The 22,153-nt window shown below is 37.7% G+C and overlaps 1 protein-coding gene across 8 annotated transcripts in view; it reads right to left on the bottom strand.

Annotated features, from left to right (window-relative positions):
* OSBPL9 (oxysterol binding protein like 9) overlaps window positions 1-22,153 on the bottom strand; it is a 182,033-nt gene that overhangs the window by 73,684 nt on the left and 86,196 nt on the right. For all 8 annotated transcript variants that reach the window (XM_017548751.1, XM_017548748.2, XM_017548744.2 and 5 more), the window contains one exon: window positions 6,855-6,931. In XM_017548751.1, coding sequence (XP_017404240.1) covers window positions 6,855-6,931 — 77 coding nt within the window. The remainder of the gene's footprint in view (window positions 1-6,854; window positions 6,932-22,153) is intronic.

Here is a 22,153-nt window from a genome sequence, read left to right as displayed (position 1 = left end):
CAGTAGCTGCAAAAACGATACATATGAGGACAATTAATGCCCAATTTCTTAGCCCAAAGAATAATCATAGAAACCATTTAATTTAAATTTTTAAAATATTAACTCATGTATAGCATAAAGTTAAGAAACATAAAGGTCTATACCACTCAGTTAAACATCTACATGAGCATCTTCAAACTTGAATCTAAAGTCTCTACAACAATCTGCCGTTTTCATTTCTGATAGCCTATAAAAACTAGGATAGCCACGCACTGAATCAGCTTAGTAACAACCTTAAAACCATGTTACTTCATTGCCCATGTTTATACTTAATCAAATTGGCACAACATACTACTTGTCACAGAAGTGACAGTGACCAAGTAAATGGCATATCTATGTGAAATCAAAGCCAACTGACCCCGTCACATGTGCTATGCAAAGAAAGGTTTCCCAGTAGTTAGAATAGAGACACATCATCATGTTTCACATGGTAATGTATGTATGCTATACTTTAAAAGAATCTATACCCTAACAGTGAGTACCATTTGTACACTGTTAAGTAGTGACCCACTTTTAACAAGGCAATATCATTCATCACATTAAACTAATGTTAATTTAGATTTTATTGCTTTGTATTATGTTTAACTTGAAACTTTCTTTTGGATATATAGTTCCAAAAGATTTTAAACCTAAGAAATTTATACCTGGCTTTGTTTGCCCACTAAATAACATTATGATATAATACTTTACGTATATATTGGCATTCACATCCTGCAAGAGTTCTTTTCTAAAATGGGCCCCAATTTACTCAAGTTTATAAATCTGACTTTTATACCTGTATGACATCCAGACTGCTATAGCTCATAATATTTTGTACAATATAGGATACTATAAAACCTACAAGATGTAACATCCTGAGTCTTCTTTCGGTGATCAATCCCTTACTTGATAATCTTTCAGCATATAGTTTGTACTAAAGCTTACTAGGGTTAAAAAGAGAAAAAAAAAAAGAAACTGAAAACTTCCCCTCTATTAATCAGTATCATCAGATATCTACTGAATGCTTCTTACTGGTTAAGAAAGAGGGGATTAAGAAGAGAGGATTAAGAACACACCCTCTGGCCTCCCCTTCAAGGAACTTCCTATTTGGCTGAATGTAAAGACATGAAAAGATACCATAAGCTGACATACAACAAATTTAGAATGACTATTGGAACTTAGCTTCCATAGGAGATGAAAGGACAAAGAAGATCTTAGTTGTCTTCTGTCATCTTCAGTCTACCCTAATTACAATTTGCTTTGGGGAGGAAAGGGAAGGCAAGCTCAGTCTTAGCTACGCTGAAGCGGAGTTCCAGGGAGACATCTAATTGGCAAAATCCAAAAGGAAAAAAAGTAGGACTAAAGCTACATATCAAAAGAAATATAAAGATTAGGGAGGAAAAGAGTCATCTTACAGAAGATGTAACTGAATCCATGAAAATGGTGGGGGCTGCTGAAGGGTGATGGAATTAGGTCACAATCTCCAAGGAAACATCATGGGGTCAAGGGAATGTATGTAGTGTTAACCTCGGGAAAGAATAAGAATATTTTTTTCTTTGAAATACTCAAAGCAGAGAAGTATAGGTGAAGTCACTAAGAACTGTTGAAAAAGAAAGCCTTGATTTATGAAGAAGGTAATAGGCTATAATTAGATATTGAATACAATGAAAAGAATCCACAATGAGGATTCAATTGGAAATCAACAAGAAGTCAGTAAGATGACTATTAAATTGTTAACAGATATACAGTTAAAGTCAGACAAGAACTGAGATAGATACAACTATCTTGCTTTTGTGACCTCTAACAATTCTAGAAGCAGAAAAACCAGATAATGGGGGCCCCGGGGAAAGAAGACTGGAAAGGTACACAGACGAACTATTCAGTGACAAAATTCTAAAGGTGATAGCAAAAACAATATATATTTTTAAAATTTTTGTGGGTAAATAGTAGGTATATATATTTATGGAATATGAAATAGTTTGATACAGATATGAAAGAAGTAATAATTGCATCAGGGTAAATAGGTATCCATCACCTCAAGCATTTATATTTTGTGTTACAATCTAAGTATACTCTTTCAGTTATTTTTAAATGTGTAATTAAATTATTGTTGACTGTAGTTACCCTGTTGTGCTATCAAATAGACCTTATTCGTTCTATTTTTTTGTACCCATTTACCATCCCCACTCACCCCACACATACGCTGAACTACCCTTCCAGCCTCTGGTAATCATAATTCTATTCTCTTGCTCTATAAGTTCTACTGTTTTAATTTTTAGCTCCTATAAATAAGTGAGAACATATGAAGTCTGTGCCTGGCTTATTTCACTTAACATAATGACCTCCAGTTTTATCCAACGACAGGATTGCAAATGGCAGGAGCTCATTCTTTTTCACAGCTGAACTTCATTGTGTTTATGTACCATGTTTTCTTTATCCATTCATCTGCTGATGGACACCTGGTTTCCAAATCTTGGCTATTGTGAATAGTGTTGAGATAAATCTGGGTATGCAAGTATCTCTTCCATATATTGATTGCCTTTCTTTTGGGTATATACCTAGCAGTGGGATTGCTGGATTATATGGTAGCTCTATTTTTAGTTTTTTTGAGGAACCTTCAAACTGTCCTCCACAGTGGCTATACTAATTTACATTCCTATCAACAGTGTATGAGGGTTCCCTTTCTTCCACATCCTCACCAGCATTTTGTTATTGCCTGTCTTTTGGGAAAAAAAAGCCATTTTAACAGGGGTGAAATGATATCTCATTGTAGTTTTGGTCCTCATTTCTCTGATGATCAATAATGTTGAACACCTTTTCATATACCTCCTTGCCATTTGTATGTCTTCTAGCAAAAGCAATGTTAAAGCAGCGGACCAGAATGTCCACACTGGGAAATGAGATGAGCAAAACAAGAAAGTACTAAATGGCCAGGAAAAATGGAGAAGTAGAGCTCAGACCAAAATCAGAGAACAAAAGTTCAGAAGAAGTAAAGTGATAGAGGAAGATGAAGATAAGAAAACTGTTGTTGAAGAAAACACGTTAATATTTTGCAGGTCGTTCAGCTCTTAGTAATGACACCAATGCAGTGGAGTTTAATGGCTAAAGTAGAGATAAAGTTCAATAGAAAAGGAGAACATGGCCGGGCATGGTGGCTCATGCCTATCATCTCAGCACTCTGGGAGGCTAAGGTGGGTAGATGGCTTGAGCCCAGGAGTTCAAGACCAGCCTGGCCAACACGGCAAAACCCCATCTCTACAAAAAAATACAAAAATTAGCCAGGCATGGTGGTGCAGCCTGTAGTCCCAGCTTCTCAGGAGGCTGAGGTGGGAGGATCACTTGAGCAGGGGAGGCAGAGGTTGCAGTGAGCTGTTATTGTGTTTGGGCGGAGTGAGACTATGTCTCAAAAATAAAAAACAAGGACATATAAATACAATGAGGTCAAGTGTTAAACTGGGAAAGTACTATGTAGTAGGAGTGTCCTCATCTATAAATGCAAGTGGGCGGGAGGAATACACATTAGAGTTCTGTGACAAATAAAAGCAAAAGAAGATAACCTAACACAGCAGCAGATATTAGGAATGTTTTAAAGGTAGGTTGCTGAGCTCACTGTGTCTTCTCTCCTATACCCCTTCGGAAGACAGTTCCATAAGTGCCCATCCCACAGTGCCTAATAGATAGATAGTATGTTATATATCTCAAAATATTCAATAAACAACAATGGAAAAGCAATCTCTACATCAACCGTTTGTTCATTCATTCCTTCAATTATTTCTTAACATTTACTGAGCGCTACTGAATATCAGGCACTGGCAGAGGGAATGGTAGGAATAGTAGTTATATGAGTAATGGCAACTAACATTTACCAAGTTCTTATTATAGCCAGGCATTATTTCAACCAGTTTTCGTCTTATGCTAGTTTATCAAGTTCTAGCAAGTTTATGTTAGTTCATTTAATCACCAAAACAACTCTATGAAGTAGGTACTCTTATTATCCTCATTTTATAGATGAGGCCACTGAAACTCAGAGACAGTAAGTTGAATGTTAATGATTAAACAGAAGTGGTGGCTCTGGGATACAAACACAGACATTCTGGCTCTAGAGTGAAATTCTTTACCACACTTTGCTACCTCTGAGAAGATAATCTTTTTTGCCAGTCAAATTGAGGAAGGAGACCCAGGCATTTGGATCATCTCCCCGCTTGACTTCCACACTGCATTTCAATAGAAGAAAAAAGGCTGGCAGACTGGTGCCTCCTAAATTGCCTTCCTGTAAATAGCAGGTATGGTGTGGGGGAATCTCTCAGAAAACATTGTTTTTACTTAAACAAAATCAAACCCCCTCCCCACTCTTCCATCCCTTTCATATGTGATTTCTAAAGCTGTAAACCCAAGACCCTTTCATATGTGATTTCTAAAACTGTAAACCCAAGACCCTTTCACTTGTAATTTTTAAGGCTGTCAACCTAAGATTCTTTCATTTGTAATATCTAGAGTGTAAGCCTATATAAAGGCAGAGCTTCTCTTTGTTAGGTGAGCTTGGCGGTTAGACAAATTGTTGCCTTGCTCCCAGGCCATAATAAACCTCTTCCTTCCTAGTTCGGTGTCCGAGATGTCTTTTGTTCACAGCCGCTCCTGCTTCAAAATGAACATTAATTCTGTATTTCTAAATGTCCTGTCTTCACTATGCATTAAGTTTAGGGAAAAAAAAGAACTCTCATATTACATGTACTTTAAATATCAAAGCTATCAAAAGTCTAAGACTTCTCAAAGTTATCTTTTTCTCCCCATTATTCCCAAAGACATACAAGCTCTTTTTAGCAAAAGCTTAAAAATTCCAAAATTGGATCTAGTTAGGAACCTGAACTTATGATGTCAACATCAGCTGACAACAGATAAACAAGAAGAATATGATAAGGACTTGGTGAATCATGTAAATGCTATAGTATTCAAAGGAAAGAGATCATTTTCAGCTTAGGGGATCGGGGAAGGAAAGGCCAGTTGGGGCAGGGTTCATAGAAGAGGTCAGTTCTAAACTAGGCTTTGAAGAAAAGGGTAGAGACATTTCACAGAGAAAGGACATCACACAGAAGAATGTAGAGACCAGAAATGAAAATAATGTATTTGATGGAAAGCAAGTAAGCAATAGTACTCTAGAAGGTTTATGTGGGGGTATAGGGGCAGAAATGCCTACAAGGGCAAGTGAAAACATGCCAAAGACTTGAATGTCAGTCTAATCAAACACGGGAGGGAAATCCCATCTGCCACATTCAGTCTAATATGATCATTAAAACACTTATCCTCCCCTCTTAGGCCAGGTATGGTAGCTGAGGCAGAAGAATTGCTTGAACCCAGAAGGTAGAGGTTGCAGTGAGCCAAGAAAAACCACGTCTAACCACATTTACTTTCTGGGCGACAGTGAGACTCTGTCTCAAACAAACAAGCAAACAAACAAACAAAACTTATCCTCCTCTTACAGTATCACAAATTTGCTAAAATGATGCTATAGTCATTTATGAAACTGCCTAAATTTAAACGAAATCTACAGAAATTACAAATTGCTTTTAAAAAGCATAACTCATAGAGTAGCATATAGATTTCCTACTTCAATTCCATATTCATTCTTAAAGTCCCTTAATAACCACATCCTTGAATAATGTTTTTTAAGCCTCTTCTTGAACTCTTTCAAGTGATGGGGGGGGTTTACCATCTTGTAGGGCCTAGGATACCCTATGACACCTATCTAATCAAGTCAATTCCTGATGTAGAACAAAGTAGAGTGAAAGGCTTATAACACTTGTTTTCTACAATTAAATCTTCTAAATTAATATAAAACAAAATCCCTATGTGCCACAAACATGAGCTGTTTCACTGGAGAATAAACAGAAGAATATCTTCAGTGTAGTAGAGCAAATATTAGTTGCATGTCACCCAGCATCTGTTTTTCCCTATTCTGACTTTGGTGCGGGTGGTGGGGTAGGATAAACACACCTTCTACCTACCAGCAATGTGCTCCTAGTGAAGCCAGTAACATTCCAGCTCCAGGGTAGAATCTATGACTGTGAAATTGTGATTGGTCAGGATTCGACACATGGCCAAAGCTAAGGTGATCAGCACTAATTGTGTTAACCCTATTAAGGTTTAGAAATAAGAGCCTCCTATGGACTCAGTTCCAAAAACGTGAGGCTAACGTTGCTACAACCACCTTACCACCACCACCACCACCACCACCACCAAGGGAGAACCTATCCGAAAATGAAGTCAATGCAAAAGAAGTGGAACCTAGAAACAGAGCTTGGAGATCTGAGTCCTCATGACATGAATTATCTAGGGCTCAAACCACATCAAACCAGGTTTACTGTCTTCTTTGTGAATCAGTTTGGGTTAAGTTTTCTTTCTCTACCATATGAAAGAGTACTAACTGACACATACGATAATAGCCAAATCCTTTAACAAGAAAATGAGGTCAAATTCTCAGCACTTACCTATTATCATGCATAATTATGTAATTTGGTTGTATCGATAACTGACTATAGATATTAAATTTTAAAAATGAATCTGGCATATTTTAACACTGAATTTCACTCTCACTATTGTCTTGTTTCTAGACAAAAATCAGTATTTTACCCTGCAGAAAGCAGGAGAAAATAAATAAGCATAACTTTACTATATATTATAATACTGTAAAGGCAAGAATAAACAACTCAGAAATTCTAAGTTCCTACTATACCACATCACAATTATTTAAAAAAAAAATCAAAACAAAACCAGAAAACAGACAAAAAGAAAAGAGCAACAACTAATGAACTATCTGGAAGCCATGTAAAGACCCTTACTTGAAGCTGAAGAGTGTGTCGAAGAATTGTTTCTTCTAAGGCATGGATCCACTTCTCTCGCTCATCAGCATCACGAGCTGGAATAAAAGATTATACATTAAAAATAAAAGTTTAATTTCTATATCTCTATATTTGAAAGTATAATTTTAAAACTATAATGGCTGACAGAAAAGGTTTTTAGTTGTACCATTTCCTTAATGGGTTCAGCTAGATCTATTAATATATTTTCCAGATACGCAATCTACTTGCAACAATTTATAAGAAAGGGAATAACTCTGTTCAATAACAGCAGGCTACATAGTTCAGACCAACCTTCCCACTGAAAACAATTAGAAAAGCTGGACTGATTTTTAAAAAAACAACTGGTTGAAGGTATCACAAACCAACAAGGTAGTAAAGAATTACCAAGCCAAAATGTGGAAGAAGACAAAAAATCTAGAATATAAATCTTGTATTTAGGAACACTTTTCTCATGGAAGCATTGAAAATTCCAGGAGAGGAATTGCAGACTGGACAATGCACTTAAAAGCTTGTCAGTATGTAGGGGAAGTGGGTATGTGAGACTCTACTTTCTGTTCAATTTTGCTGTGAACCTATAACCTTTTTTTTCTTTTTTTTTTTTTTAGAGACGGGGTTTCACTGTGTTGGCCAGGCTGGTCTTGAATGCCTGACCTAGTGATCCGCCCACCTTGGCCTTGAAAGTGCTGGGATTACAGGCATGAGCCACCACGCCAGGTCAAAACTTCTTTAAAAAATAAGGTCTATTTAAAAACAAAAAAACTGCCAGGCACAGTGGCTCATGCCTGTAATCCCAGCACTTTGGGAGGCCGAGGCGGGCGGATCACCTGAAGTCAGGAGTTCAAGACCAACCTGGCCAACACGGTGAAACTTCGTCTCTACTAAAAATAGAAAAATTAGCTGGCTGTGGTGGTGGGTGCCTGTAATCCCAGTTACTCAGGAAGCTGAGGCACGATAATCGTTTGAACCCGGGAGGTGGAGATTGCAATGAGCCCAGATTGTGCCATTGTATTCCAGCCTGGGCAACAGAGGGAGACTCTGTCTTAAAATAAATAAATAAAAATAAAACAAACCACACAAGCCTTTTCAGGCCAAAAGTTGGAAGCTAGGGCCTACCAACAATGGGAGCTCTAGTAAACAGACCATGTTCTGGTTGGGACCCCAAACAGCTTCTCTGTAGAATTGAAACAATTGCTTGGTCATATGGGTGGCCCGGAAAAATCTTGATGCCTGAAATTGATTTAAATGACCCCAGATTTTTAGTAACTCCAGGTATCTACTAGCAAAAGCAAATGAAAATCTTTTCTGTAGGGCAGAAAAGATCATCTTGGCTGCTAAATTAAATTTATATAAACAATTTTTAAAATACAATGTCTAGCACATAAACAAAGATAACCAAGTACTACACATAAATGGAGACACGTTTGGAGACAAAACCACACATAAATGAGAACCAAAAGACAACAGAAACAGATCAACAGGAGCTCGATTATTTTATAAATGACATAGATTTTTTTCTTTTTTTTATTTTTAGGGTTCTTTTTTTGTTTTTCACTTAGATTTATAAAATAATCAAATATAAATTCCAAAAGTGACAATTGCAATAATCAAAATTAAAAATTCAATAGATGAGTTTAACAGCAGATTAAGTGCAACTAAAGAGACAATTACAAAACTAGGAGCAGTTAGAAGGAACCCATCGGAACAAAAGGCAGTAAGTCAAAGAGACAGAAAATATAGAAGAAAGGGTAAGCAATACAGAGTATGATAAAGTGTAACACACATGTGACTGGAACCCCAGAGGAAGACAAAATAGAGCATGGCACAGAAGCACTATCTGGCTGAGAATTTTTCTAAACTGATTAAAGACATTCCAAAGTCCTAGGAATCCCAAGCAAGATAAATCAAAGAAATTCACAAGTTAGGCACATCTCAGTAAAAATTTCTGTAAACCAAAGAAATAGGAAATATCTTTAAAACAGCTAGTAAGGAAAAAGAACACTTTTAAAGATTACTTTTAAAGAAACAATGAGAACCAGAAGACAACAGAGTACTATATTTAACGGCTAAAAGAGAATAACTGTCAATTTAGAGTTCACTAAATATATCCTTCAGGAATTAAGATGAAATAAACTCATTTTCAGACTGACAAAACCTGAATCTGCTATCAGCAGATGCTCATTAAATAAAATCTAAAAAGTATTCTTTTCTAGACATAATGTCTGATGGAAGTTGGTAGGAGCTGCACAGAATGAAGAGCAACAGAAATTATAAGTATGTGGGTAAAACTAATATTCTCTATATACAATCATACTATTTAATAATATCTTATGGGGTATTTTCTGCCTCTCAGTATCCTGTTTTTTTTTGTTTGTTTGTTTTGCAGTAGCATGCCTAGCAGAACATAATTACAAATACTCACTGCAAGTGAAGAGTTAGTGCTTAAGTACAAATGGGAAACACAATTCCTTTGATTTAAATAAATACTTAAACACAACTGAGGTCCTATAAGCATCTGAACTCTAGGTCTGAGCTGGAGTTTCCTAGCCTGTGGGCTCACAATGACATCATGATTCTCCTACTCCCAGTAATCAATACATGGAATCAGGTGCCAATGGGGAATGTGATCACAATGAGCCCTTTTTCTAGAGCCTACATCAGCCCTCTACAGACTTGATCTCTGGCCAGGACAAAGACGACAGGAATTTCTTGAAGGTCCATAATCTGTAATAGTTAAGTATTTTACATGATTCTCTGGGTTGCCATTTCTATGGAGGAGACATATGCACTTAGGTCACTTTCTTCAGCTCATAATACAGGACCAGTCTTGGCCCCATGCCGCTGAGGATGCTGACCACACACCCTTGAAGAAGGCCTTGCCCCCTTCATCTTAGGAGAGCTTCTGCCAACAATCAAGGGCGCCTGTGTACATAATGTCAGCTCCTTGGCGTCTGGACTGCATCACCATCTGCCCGAATTGTGAGGAGTGGGTAGGAGAACGCGTGGATCACTGTCATGGCCTGGGCAATCATCCAGCTCATCATGTGATCTGGTCGCTGTTCTTGGGGTCAGGCAGCATGCTCTTGGCTATATCACACACGCTGAGGTAGGCTGCCAGGTACATATGGATGCCCTGCACTGAGACGCTGAAGCCCTAGGACAGGCCCCAGATCCCATCAGCCTTGATCTTCTCCAGGCAGTCTGCCAGGCCTTTAAGCTCCCACTCCATGCCCAGTTTCTCCAATGTTGGCAGCCAGATGGGTTCTGGTGAATTCCAGGAGGTAGAAGAAGCACAGTGTATAAGTACAAGAAAGACCTGCTTGTACTTATCTCTAAAGACAAAGTTGAGGGCTTGCGTGTGGAAGCAGCAGATGATGCTGGCCAGGCGCCCCTCCAGAAGGACAAATGCCTTGCTCTTTGTGGATGCAGATCTTGCAGCCCACCACGCCTTTGTACTGTGTCACCATGATCTGCTTACTGGCATGTTGCACCTGCAGCAGTGTCTTGACCTGCTCAACTAATGTCGCTGCCCTCTTGGAGATAGCGAGGGCAAAGCCTCCATCCAGTAAGTCCTTGACAAAGGAGTGTGGCCTGTTCCATCCTGCTGGCCAGTGGCCAGCGGAGGGAGGGAGGGAGCTGCTGGCTCAGCTCTGCTACTGCTGGGACAAAGAGCTCTGGTGGGGTTTTAAATAAATATATGCAAAATTGAACTGCATATAAATTGTATATACAAAACAATTGCATATGGATTGGAAAAGGGAAAATGGAATAAAAAGTTTTAAGTTTCTTACATTGTTTGGGAAGAAGATAAAATTATCAATGATTTTGATAACTGAAAGATTCATGCTATAATATCTAAAGTAATCACTAAAAGAAAAGCTTTTTAATTGTTTAACTTCTAAAATTAATAAATCCAATAATAAAGATAATCCAAAAATTGACAAGAAAGGAGAAAAATGAAATAGAATATGTAAGACTGAAAGAAAGATGGCAAATGGTTAAGCATAAAAAATCAATGATTAAATGTGAGTGAAGTAAATATGCTAACTAAAATAAAAAAGCTTTAAGATGTACTAAAAATACAAAAAATTAGCCAGGTGTGGTGATGTGTGCCTTTGATCCCAGCTACTTGGGAGATCTGAGGTAGGAGAATCACTTGAACCCAGGAGGCAGAGGTTGGTTGCAGTGAGCCAAGATCGCACCACTGCACTCCAGCCTGGGCAACAAGAGCAAAACTCCATCTCAAAAAAAACCAAAGATTTATAAAACTATATGATGCTTACAAGAGACATACATTACATCACTCTCAATCAATAAACCAAGCAAATGAAACATTAATAAGGATATAAAAGATTTAAACAGTCTGATAAACTTGATTCAATGAGCATATACAGAACACTGAATACAACAAATGTAAAACAGATATTCTTTTTAGCAGAATACAGAATATCTCTAAAAACTGACTAAATATTGGACCTTAAAACAAGTCTCAACAAATATCAAAGGACTGAAATAAATACATTCTCTAACCATAGTGAAAATTTAAGCTAGAAAACAGTAAAAAAGAAAAAAAAAGATAAATTAGAAAATGCTAGGGTTTTTGATGCTCTCTGCTCCTCTCATCTGACACACAGCCGCATCTTCTCAGGCAGCACCAGCTGTGTCCCTGAGACACCATGGTGAATTCGTGAAGGATGGAGTAAATGAATTTGGCTGTACTGGGCACCTGGTTACCAGGGCTTCTTTTAACTCTGGCAAAGTGGGTATTGTCATCAATGACCCCTTCTTTGACCTCAATTATATGGTCTACATGTTCTAGTATGATTCCACCCATGGCAAGTTCCATGGTATCAAGGCTGAGAATGGGAAGCTTGTCATCAAGGGAAATCCCATCATCATCTGCCAGGAGTGAGATCCCACTAAAATCAAATGGGGGTGACACTGGTGCTATGTTGTAGGGTCCATCAGCATCTTCACTACCATGGAGAAGGCTGGGGCTCTTAGAAGGGAGCACCAAAAGGTTCATCCCTGTCCTTTCTGATGACACCCCCATGCTTGTGATGGACATGAACCAGGAGAAGTACGAAAACAGGCTCAAGATTGTCAGTAATGCCTCCTGCACCGCTAACTGATTACCCCCCGCCATCCAGGGTCATCCGTGACAACTCTGGCATTGTGGAAGGACTCATGACCACAGTCCATGCCATCACTGCCACCCAGAAGACGTGGCTGGATGGTACCTCTGGGAAACTGTGGCATGACGACCATGAGGCTCTCAAGAATATCATCCCTGCATCTACTGGGCCGCCAAGGCTGTGGGCAAGGTTATCTCCAAGATGAATGGGAAGATCATTGGCATGGTCTTCCACGTACCCATCACCTACGTGTCAGATCTGATCTACCATCCAGAAAATCCTGTCAAATACGATGACATTAAGGTAGTGAAGCAGGCACTGGAGGGCCCCCTCAAGGGCATCCAGGGCTATATGAGCACCTGGTTGTCTCCTCTGACTTAAAGTGTGACCCACTCTTCTACCTTCCATGATGGGGCCAGCACTGCCCTCAATGACCACTTGATGAGGCTCAATTCCTGGTAATGACAATGAAAATTAATCTGGCTACAGCAGCAGGGAGATGGACCTCATGTTCCACATGGCCTCCAAGGAGTAAGTGCCCCACGACCAGCAGCCCCAGCAAGAGCACTAAAGGATAAGAGGGGACCTCAGCTTCTGGGGAATACCTGCTGTACTCAGTAACCTCCAACAACGAGAATCTCTTCTTGACAGTTTCCATGCCAGACCCCCTAAAGAGGGTATGGCCTGGGAGGCCCCACCTTGTCATGTACCATCAATAAAGTCCCCTGTATGCAGACAAAAAAAGAAATAAATAAGTAAAAATAAAATACTGAGAGGTTTTGAAATTTTAAAAAATATATATTTCTAAATAATCCATAGGCCAGGAAAAAATAACTGCACTACACATTAGAAAACATGTACAACTGAATAAATGAAAATATGACATACTGACATTCATCAGATACAGTTAAAGTAGTACATGAAGGGAAATTTGTAGTCTTAAATGAAAAAATAAAATATACATATATGCATTTTATACACAACTATTTAAATATACATTTAACAACTATATAAGTATGCATTTATATATACAATTTATATGTGCAAGTATATATACAACTTCTTGTTGTTTTCAGCCTTTTTGCTTATACATGGTAAGCAAATATATTTGCTTATAAATATATTCTAAAATTTGCATAGCTATATATATGAAAGCACAAAGGCTGAAAACAACTAGTTCAAAAGCAGTAGAAAAGGAAATGATAATGAACATAAATTAATGAGATAGAGGGCAAACATTCAATAGATAGGTCACTAAACCTAAGCTGGTTACCTAAAATAACTAATGAAATTGATCAGCTTCTAACAAAACTGACAGGAGGAGGAAGGGAGGAAGACAACACAAACATGATGGCACAGGTCATTAATGTCATGAATAAGAAAGAGAACACCACAACTGATGCACATATTCTTAACTCCCTGACTATAAAACTGAAAATTTTAACTAAGTGGAAAATATTTAAAGAAATGCAATTTACCAAAACTACCTCAATAACAAATTTAAAAATCTAGATAGTGCTATAGCTATTAGGTTGGGCCACAGGAAAGTACCCTTTTGGTAAGTCAGAAACACTCTAATATTAAAATAACTGAAAATGGGCTCGGCGCAGTGGCTCATGCCTGTAATCCCAGCACTTTGGGAGGCTGAGGCAGGCAGATCACCTGAGCTCAGGAGTTCGAGACCATCCTGGCCAACACAGTGAAACCCTGTCTCTATTAAAAATACAAAAATTAGCTGAGTGTGGTGGTGCGCACCTGTAATCCCAGCTACTAGGGAGACTGAGGCAAGAGAATCACTTGAACTGGGAGGTGGAGATTGTGGTGAGCCAAGATTGTGCCACTGCACTCCAGCCTGGCCACAAAGTGAGACTCCGTCTCAAAAAACAAAAAAATTGAAAATCATCCCGCAAAGAAAAATCCAAGCCTAGAAGCCTTCACCAGAGAATTCTTAAGGAAAAAAAATAATGCCAATCTCTAATACAAACTCTTCTAGAGAATGGAAAAAGAGTTAACACTCCACAACTTTTTTTAAGGCCAGCATAACTTTGATACTAATCTGACAAGACTGTTATTAGAGAAAAATTGTAGGCAAATCTAACAGAATAACAGACATGCAAAAATCCTATATAAAACCATTACAATAGAATAGCACAATCTATGCACTGATGCATGACTCTTTCTCTCCCAGCTGAATGTAATAAGAATAAAATGTGAAGTGAATGAATAACCATGACCTTAAAAAATTAATATATCATATCCAAGTTGGGTTTACTCTAGAAATACAAAGTTGGCTGAATATGTGAAAAAAATCAATCAACATCCAACAGCATGAAAATACATATGGAACAGGGTTATTCACTATGGCATTTTTTTTGTGTGACTTTAAAATATTGGAAACACCCGAAATACTCATACAGCAGAGACTGGTTGAATAAATCAACGAGTACTATGCAGGTATTAAAAAGAATGAAAGCCAGTTGCCGTGGCACACGCCTGCAGTCCCAGGAGATGGGAGGCTCACTTGAGAGATGAACCTGGACAAATACAGTGCAGTGAGACCCTATNAAAAAAAAAAAAAAAAAAAAAAAAAAAAAAAAAAAAAAAAAAAAAAAAAAAAAAAAAAAAGGAATGAGGAAGATTTCTTTAGTGATTTTGAGATATACAATCAAATTTTTAAAAAGCAAAGTGTGCCTTCACTATAAGAAAAAAGGGGTATCAGAAAACATACCTGCATCTGCTTATTTGTGCAAAAGAAATATAAAGATTCTAAAGAAAACTAAAGAAATTGGTCACCTTACAAGCCATGGGCGAAAAAGGATGGGAAGCCAGGTAGAATAGGAACAGGTTAGTAAGAATTAAGGAGGCAGTGACACTCTGAACATACCTTTTTGTATAATATTCAGCCTCTCAGAACCATAATGTTTCACATAATTGAACCTCAATGCCATAGAGTGAATGTTTGTCTTACCCCAAAATTCCTATGTTGAAATCCTAACCTTCAATGTGATGGCATTAGGAGGTGAGACTTATGGGAGGTAATTAGTTCATAAGGGTGGAACCCTTTTTAATGTGATGAGGCACCTCAGAGAGCTGTCTCACTCTCCTTCTAACACATGAGGATATAAGGACAAGAAGTTGATTGTGCAAGCTGGAAGAAAGCTTTCACCGGAAGCTGACCATGCTGGCATCCTGATCGAAACTTCCAGCCTCCAGAACTATGAGAAATAAATGTTTGCTGTTACTTAATCTATGGTAATTTGTTACAGCAGCCCAAACTAACTAAAACATGAAGTAACTTTGAAAAATAGTGTTTTGACTATATAGTGAAAGGATAAGCAAAAAAAAAAAAAAAAGAAGAAAAAAAGAAACATATACAAATACAATACTCTAGTTAGTAAATCTGATTTTCATAGGAATACAGGTTAGCAATTCTGTAACTACAAACAAGTGAATATATTATAGATAATGAGAACCAGGTTTCTCACTATCAGAGAAAAAAATTAGAAATACAGAAAGGAAGAAGGATAGAATAAACCTTCAGATGTTAAACAACAATTGGAAGTTTCAGTATGAACTCATGATTTTAGGTAAATAAATTCACAGAGTACTGGACTGTAACCCATAGAATATAATAAATATCCACGCATCCAATATTGATATAAAAATAAATAAGTAAATTAATTATTTAATTCACTTATTAAATTAAGTAAATTAAATTAAGGGGAGATGGAACATCTTTTACTTTGGAAGAATTACAATGAGTAAGTGTAGAAGGACTGAGAAAAATTAAAAATCACCCTTAGACCAACATCACAGCAATAATTACTTCAGGCAAAATCCACTGACAGCACAGTGATGGCTAAAATCAGTGGGCAAAAGTGAGCAGAAACAGGAAATTGGCATAGTCTCAAAGTATCTCCCCCAAATGAATAAATAATAATTTTATAATAGAAAAATGTGGTAGACACTATCTTAATCAAGTGATCAAGGTTAACATCACCAGTAATAAGATTAATTGACATCCTATACCTCCCAATACAATCCACTGAGAAGGAAACGGCATCATTTTTGTGCTATTCTTGCCAAAAATATATAATTTCAATCGAATCATGAGAACATATCAGATAAATCCAAAATGAGAGACATTCTACAAAATAACTGACCAATACTCATAAAAAATGTCAAGGTCATGAAAGATAAAAAACAAAGAACTACTACAATTAAAAGCAATGTGGCATCCTGGATTGAATCCTGGAAAAGAAAAGGAGCATTAGAGGGAAAATTCAAATGAGCTCTGTAGTTTAGTTAAAAGTGCTGTTCCAAATGCGTGGAAGATCCAGCTCAGGACATCAGAGCCTGAGTAGGGTGAAGCGGGCATGCATCACGTAAAGGCACAAGTTAGCACAGGGCATCAGAGCCCAATGCAAGAGGAATAAGGAAGCTACACAATGGGAAAGTCCAACATAGCGAGTCAGAACCCAAGAAAAGAAAGAAAGGTGTCCACATTACAGAGAACAGGCTCCGCCTGGCACAAGGTTTCCAAGGCTGAATGGACCGATAGTGACATTTATAAAGGGAGGTGGATGATTGGAAAATAATTCCATACAGAAGGATTGATCAAATAAGTAAATACAACAAAGATAGAGTTTTTATCACTTTTGGAAAATGGAGTTAAATATGGTAAGGGAAAAAACAGAATTATTTCTGTTGTGATAGACTGTAACTGGAAATATCAGCATGACCTCACAATGGTTTTCAGCATACATGTAGATAAATACATATGGAAATAAATATGAACATGGATGTACACATGTATACACACACACACACACACACACACACACCCCTATTTATGTAACATTCATACGTTTCTTAGCTCTCAGAGGGCCTGGGAGCCATAACACTCCATAAGCAGTAACTACACCTAGCACTAGGTATTGATTTCTAAATATCATTTTCATTAGAAGAAACCAGCACTCCCTGGAAAACCAGTTGATTCCAGAACTAGAACAAAGAAGGTATAAAATGAACCTGGAATATCTTTTTGTGCCAGAAAGTAAGGAAATACTTAAAGAATGATAGGGGCATGTTAAAAGAACACAGAAGTCAGCTTAAACAGGATTCCTCTGGCCAAACTGAGGACAAATTGAGCATCAAAATAATGAGATTTGTGTCTGTAAAGGTGAACGCAGGGAAAGCTTCTGAGGCAAGGAAATTAAAGTTGAGTTTTAAAACTGAGTAGAAATTAGAGGCAAAGGTATGTGAGAGTATATGTGTGTGTCTGGGTGAGAGAGAGAAAGAGAGAAAGAAGTAGGGGTATGTGGAAAAGAAGGAGGCACTGACAGGGAAGACATTCCAGGTAAAATAAAAAATAAAAAACCAGACTAAGCAAACGAGAGCAAATTACTATATAGAAGCAGGAGCAGGACATCTTTTGAAGATGGAGTTTTGCTACTTTTTTCTAGTATTGACTTTAACAAGCCACTTGCATTGTCTGAATACGCATTTTTGTGCTGTTTTATGATAGTCTCGAAAATGAATATTCATTTTGCACCTTAAAATTGGAAGGTGAACTAAATTCTCCCTTCCAGCTGAAAATTCAAGAGTCAATATTATTCTGACTAATCTAATCCACCTTCTCCCATTCTCCTAGCATGTCAGTAAATAAACCTCTACTCAAAAGGATCTAATAGAAAAAGGGCTTTGTGTCTATGAAGCACCAGAGATGTCTGGTTATTATTCAATCATAACAGATTGTTCATATGAGAAATAAAAATACACTAATGATATACACAATTCACAAACCACCTGCAGAGGCAGCTCTCTAGAAATAAAACTAAAGCTATACTAACTCTGAGTGAATCCCTGCCAAAAAGGCCCTAACTTAATGAGTTAGTTAAAACATTTTGAGTACTACAGTATTTTTACCAAATATATAGACAAGTTAACTCTTCTTCCCTTTTTTTAATAATGTTATTTGTACATTCAGTTTATCTCTAGAATTTCTTCTTTAGCATCTACCACTTCTATTCATTATATTTTCAAGCTTGCTTTCCATCCGCTAAGCCAGTGGGCTCCAAATTTTGTTTGACTGTGACCCACAATGTACATTTTATAACATCACACATATGTGTACATACACATATGCATATAAACTGGAACATTTATTTCATAAAAGAGTGTTTGCTCTTAATTGATGCTCTTCTCTCTGTTGTAATTTGGTTTTTAAAAATGCCAACTTGGGTCCACTAAATAGACCTTTATAATCCACTAATGGACTGCAATCCACAGTTTGGAAAACACTACTGTAAGCCACTGCAATGTCCCACAAAGCTATTGATTTTTAGTATCTCTTAAGCCGCAAAGTGTAAAGGCCAAGAGGGCTGAGTCTTGGGTCCAAATCCTGGTCTGATACGTAGCTTTGACCTTATTCATTCTGACCTTGGGCAAGATACTTAAATTTTCTAAGCTTTACTTTTCTCATCTGTAATCTGAGGATGATAATATTACCTATGGGGATGGTAATAGTACCTAGACCTTATAAGGTTGTGAGATTTAAATGAGATAATTAATCTGTATAATATTTACCACAATGCCTGATATATATGAAAATATCAATATGTTATTACTATCAGATGTTCTATTAATCCAACAGAGAAAACAAGTTCTACTAATCCAGAGAACAATTTGCCAGAGAAAATTAGTAGAAAAGAAATTACTAGTAATTCCTAATTCCCAATAATGCCTGGCTTATATGGAAACAATATAAGATGCACAGAGGAAAACAGTATTTGTCTAGAATGTAAAATACATTTTTCAGGATATTAAAATCTTTGCTCATTTATATTACATATCTAATCACATTTTCTATATTATATACATTTGAATAAGAACATGAAGTCATTCAAAAGATTTAACTCTTCCAGTGTAACTCTCACAATCTAAACTACAAGAAGTAGCTTTTAGGACAACTTTCCAAAACTCCTATACCTTACCATTCCTGATCCACTGCTTAGGAATCTGTCCTCCTAAAGTCATATCTTCTCCTTTAAGACACAAACAGCTATGAATATATTACTGACTGTATGCAAAAGGAAGTTGCTATTTGCCTGTTCTGCTATTTAATTAAAAAAAAATTAACCTCTATAATTAGGAAGGCCTCCTTTTCTCTGAAAGTTATTGTGAAATTATTACACAAAAACCACATTTACAAGATTAACTGCTGAGACACTGCTCAGATAGCTACTGAGCCCCAAAACCTATGAGGTACTATGTTTGGGATATGAGCAAGGATAAAAACAATTCATGATCTCAAGTAATTAACAGTCTCCTGAAAAGTACAATAAATTAGTTGGGTAGTATATCGTCTAGTGAGGTATTATATTCACCCATTTATTTTCTCACTCTGTTGCCCAGGCTGGAGAGCAGGGGCAGGATCATAGCTTATTACAACCTCAAATTCCTGGGCTCACGTGATCTTTCTGCTTCAACCTCCCAAGTAGTTAGGACCACAAGCAAAGGCCACTATGCCCAGTTAATTATTTATTCTTTTAGAGATGGAGGGGTAGGGTCTTGCTATGTTGCTCAGCTGGTCTTGAACTCTTGGCCTCAAGGAATCCTCTTGCCTAAGCCTCCCAAGTAGCTGGAATTACAGGCATGAGCCACAGTGCTCAGCTATCTTCACCCATTCTATTAGCCTCTGTCAACTAAGAAAAAACAAAACAAAACAAAACAGGGATAGGGAGAGCTTTTAAGGAATTAAAGTTAGTCTTATTTAGAAGTCTTTCTGAGGACTGTTACCTAGGAGAGTCTTTAAGAGAATTTTTGGGTTGGGCATGGTAGCTCACGCCTGTAATCCCAGCACTTTGGGAGGCCGAGGCAGGCGGATCACGAGGTCAAGAGATCAAGACCATCCTGGCCAACAAGGTGAAACCCCGTCTCTACTTAATGTACAAAAAAATTAGCCAGGCGTGGTAGCACGCGCCTGTGGTCCTAGCTACTCGGGAGGCTGAGGCGTAAGAATCACTTGAACCCAGGAGGCGGAGGCTGCAGTGAGCCGAGATTGCACGACTGCACTCCAGCCTGGTGACAGAACAAGACTCTGTCTCAAAAAAAAAAAAAAAAAGAGAATTTTTGTTAGACTGTTCCAAAGTAGGGTTTTAGATCACAGTTTATATATTGATGGTGGCAGTTCTGTATGTGCTTAGAAGTTAAACTAGAGCAAAATCTGATTAAAATTTGGATGTAAGGTTATTATATATCATGGGGCCATAATTGCTAATCTTGTTGGACATTATCTTAAGTGCAGAAAGAGGCAACAACTAGGGTCACTGAACTTTCCTTTTCTAAAAATGTAGTGATTTACACTAGAGACATGGGAAACTGTGTTCTACCCTATTTACTGTCTTCAGGGCTTTTTGGTTTTTTTGGAGGACCGTGCTCAGTCACTGAGTTAGGGTCTTTGTAAAATTTTGTTGGCAAGAGATTTTGTGAAATTCTGCTGGCAAGTAGAATCAGCAAACATTCTCATTTTCTTACATTTGCTGCTTTGTCTCACACCTCTAATATCTTTGCTTATTAGAATTCTATTCACTCTTACGGGCTATGCTAAAATGTCACCTTCTCCACATATGTAGCTCATTATAAGAGCACCTGCTCTCTCCTTCCTTAAATTTATTCAAACATTCCCATGCTCAGGCAGTATAAAACTACATAGGCCATGTACCAGTCACTGTCTTAGGCATTAGGGACACAAATTGGAGCAGCGGTTTAGAGCTCTAGTCTAGCAGTAATCAGGGTCCAAATCTACCTTCCCAGTTTTAAGTCCCAACATACTCTTCCATGAATCACTACACTTCTGTTGGACTGTTTTTACTGCTCATATGACAAAATTCCCTGCTTTTGTTCAAGTTCTTCCCTCAGCTGGAATGCCTGAACCCCATCTCTAATTGTAAATAATAAAAGCCAAATCAATTGAGCATTTAATTTGTGTCAGCATGGTTTGAAGCACATAACATGAATTAACTAAATTTTCACAACTACATAAGATAGGTATTATTGTTATTATCCTTATTTTCTAGAAGGATAAGGAAACAGAAAAGTTTAGTATTTCACAACGACATGGCACCTAAAAAGCAGTAACGAGAATGGAGTCTTTAGGCATCAAACACCCCTAGTTCTGTTAAATAAACTCACCCCATCCCATTCTGGTTTTGCTGAACAAAGTCCTTCTTAAGGAATGACAACATAAACTTTTCCACAGTTTGGAGATATTGTAGGAAACAGAAAGAATGAACGCCAGAAACTCTGGTCAGGAAACCTGGGTTCAAGTGGGGTTAATATCACCAACTACCTCATGGTTCCACTGTGAAAATCAAGGGAAATAAGATATGTAACAACACTGGGAATCCAATGAGATCAGGGGGTCCTTAGCACAAAACTATTTTCACATTAATACTAAAACAGCCTGTATTTGTCATTTTTGCAATGATGATGTTAGAGAAATGGTGGTAAAACTGCTGGCACATGAGCACAAATCAAGGCAATGGCACCAAACAGAACCGGTAGTCACTAAGTTCTTCGCCACTACATGCTTGCAGGAAAAAATAAAACATTCCTATTTCTTTTAAGAATGCCCTTGAAGAAAAGCATTAAACATTATCAAATTTCGACCCCTGAGTAAATGTTGTTTAAATACATAATCTCTGTGACAAATGGGAAGTACACATAAAGTGCTTGTGCTACATACTAAAGTGTGATGGTTATCTCAAGGAAAAGCACTTGTGCAAATGTCTGAGTTGTGAACTAATGGGTACTTTGTTAACAGGATATCATTTTTACTACAAAGAACAATTGATGGCCGGGTGAGGTGGCTCACGCCTATAATCCCAGCACTTTGGGAGGCCGAGGCGGGTGGATCACGAGATCAAGAGATCAAGACCATCCTGGTCAACAAGGTGAAACCCCATCTCTACTAAAAATACAAAAATTAGTTAGGCATGGTGGCGCACACCTGTAGTCCCAGCTACTCGGGAGGCTGAGGCAGAAGAATTCCTTGAACCCAGTAGGTGAAGGTTGCGGTGAGCCAAGATCGCGCCATTGTACTCCAGCCTGGGTAACAAGAGTGAAACTCCGTCTCAAAAAAAA

Source organism: Cebus imitator, unplaced genomic scaffold (genome assembly GCF_001604975.1).
Source record: "Cebus imitator isolate Cc_AM_T3 unplaced genomic scaffold, Cebus_imitator-1.0 Scaffold214, whole genome shotgun sequence".
Classification (NCBI taxonomy): Eukaryota; Metazoa; Chordata; class Mammalia; order Primates; family Cebidae; genus Cebus; species Cebus imitator.
Note: the sequence above shows the minus strand (reverse complement) of the source record. Positions and strands in the feature narration are given on the sequence as shown.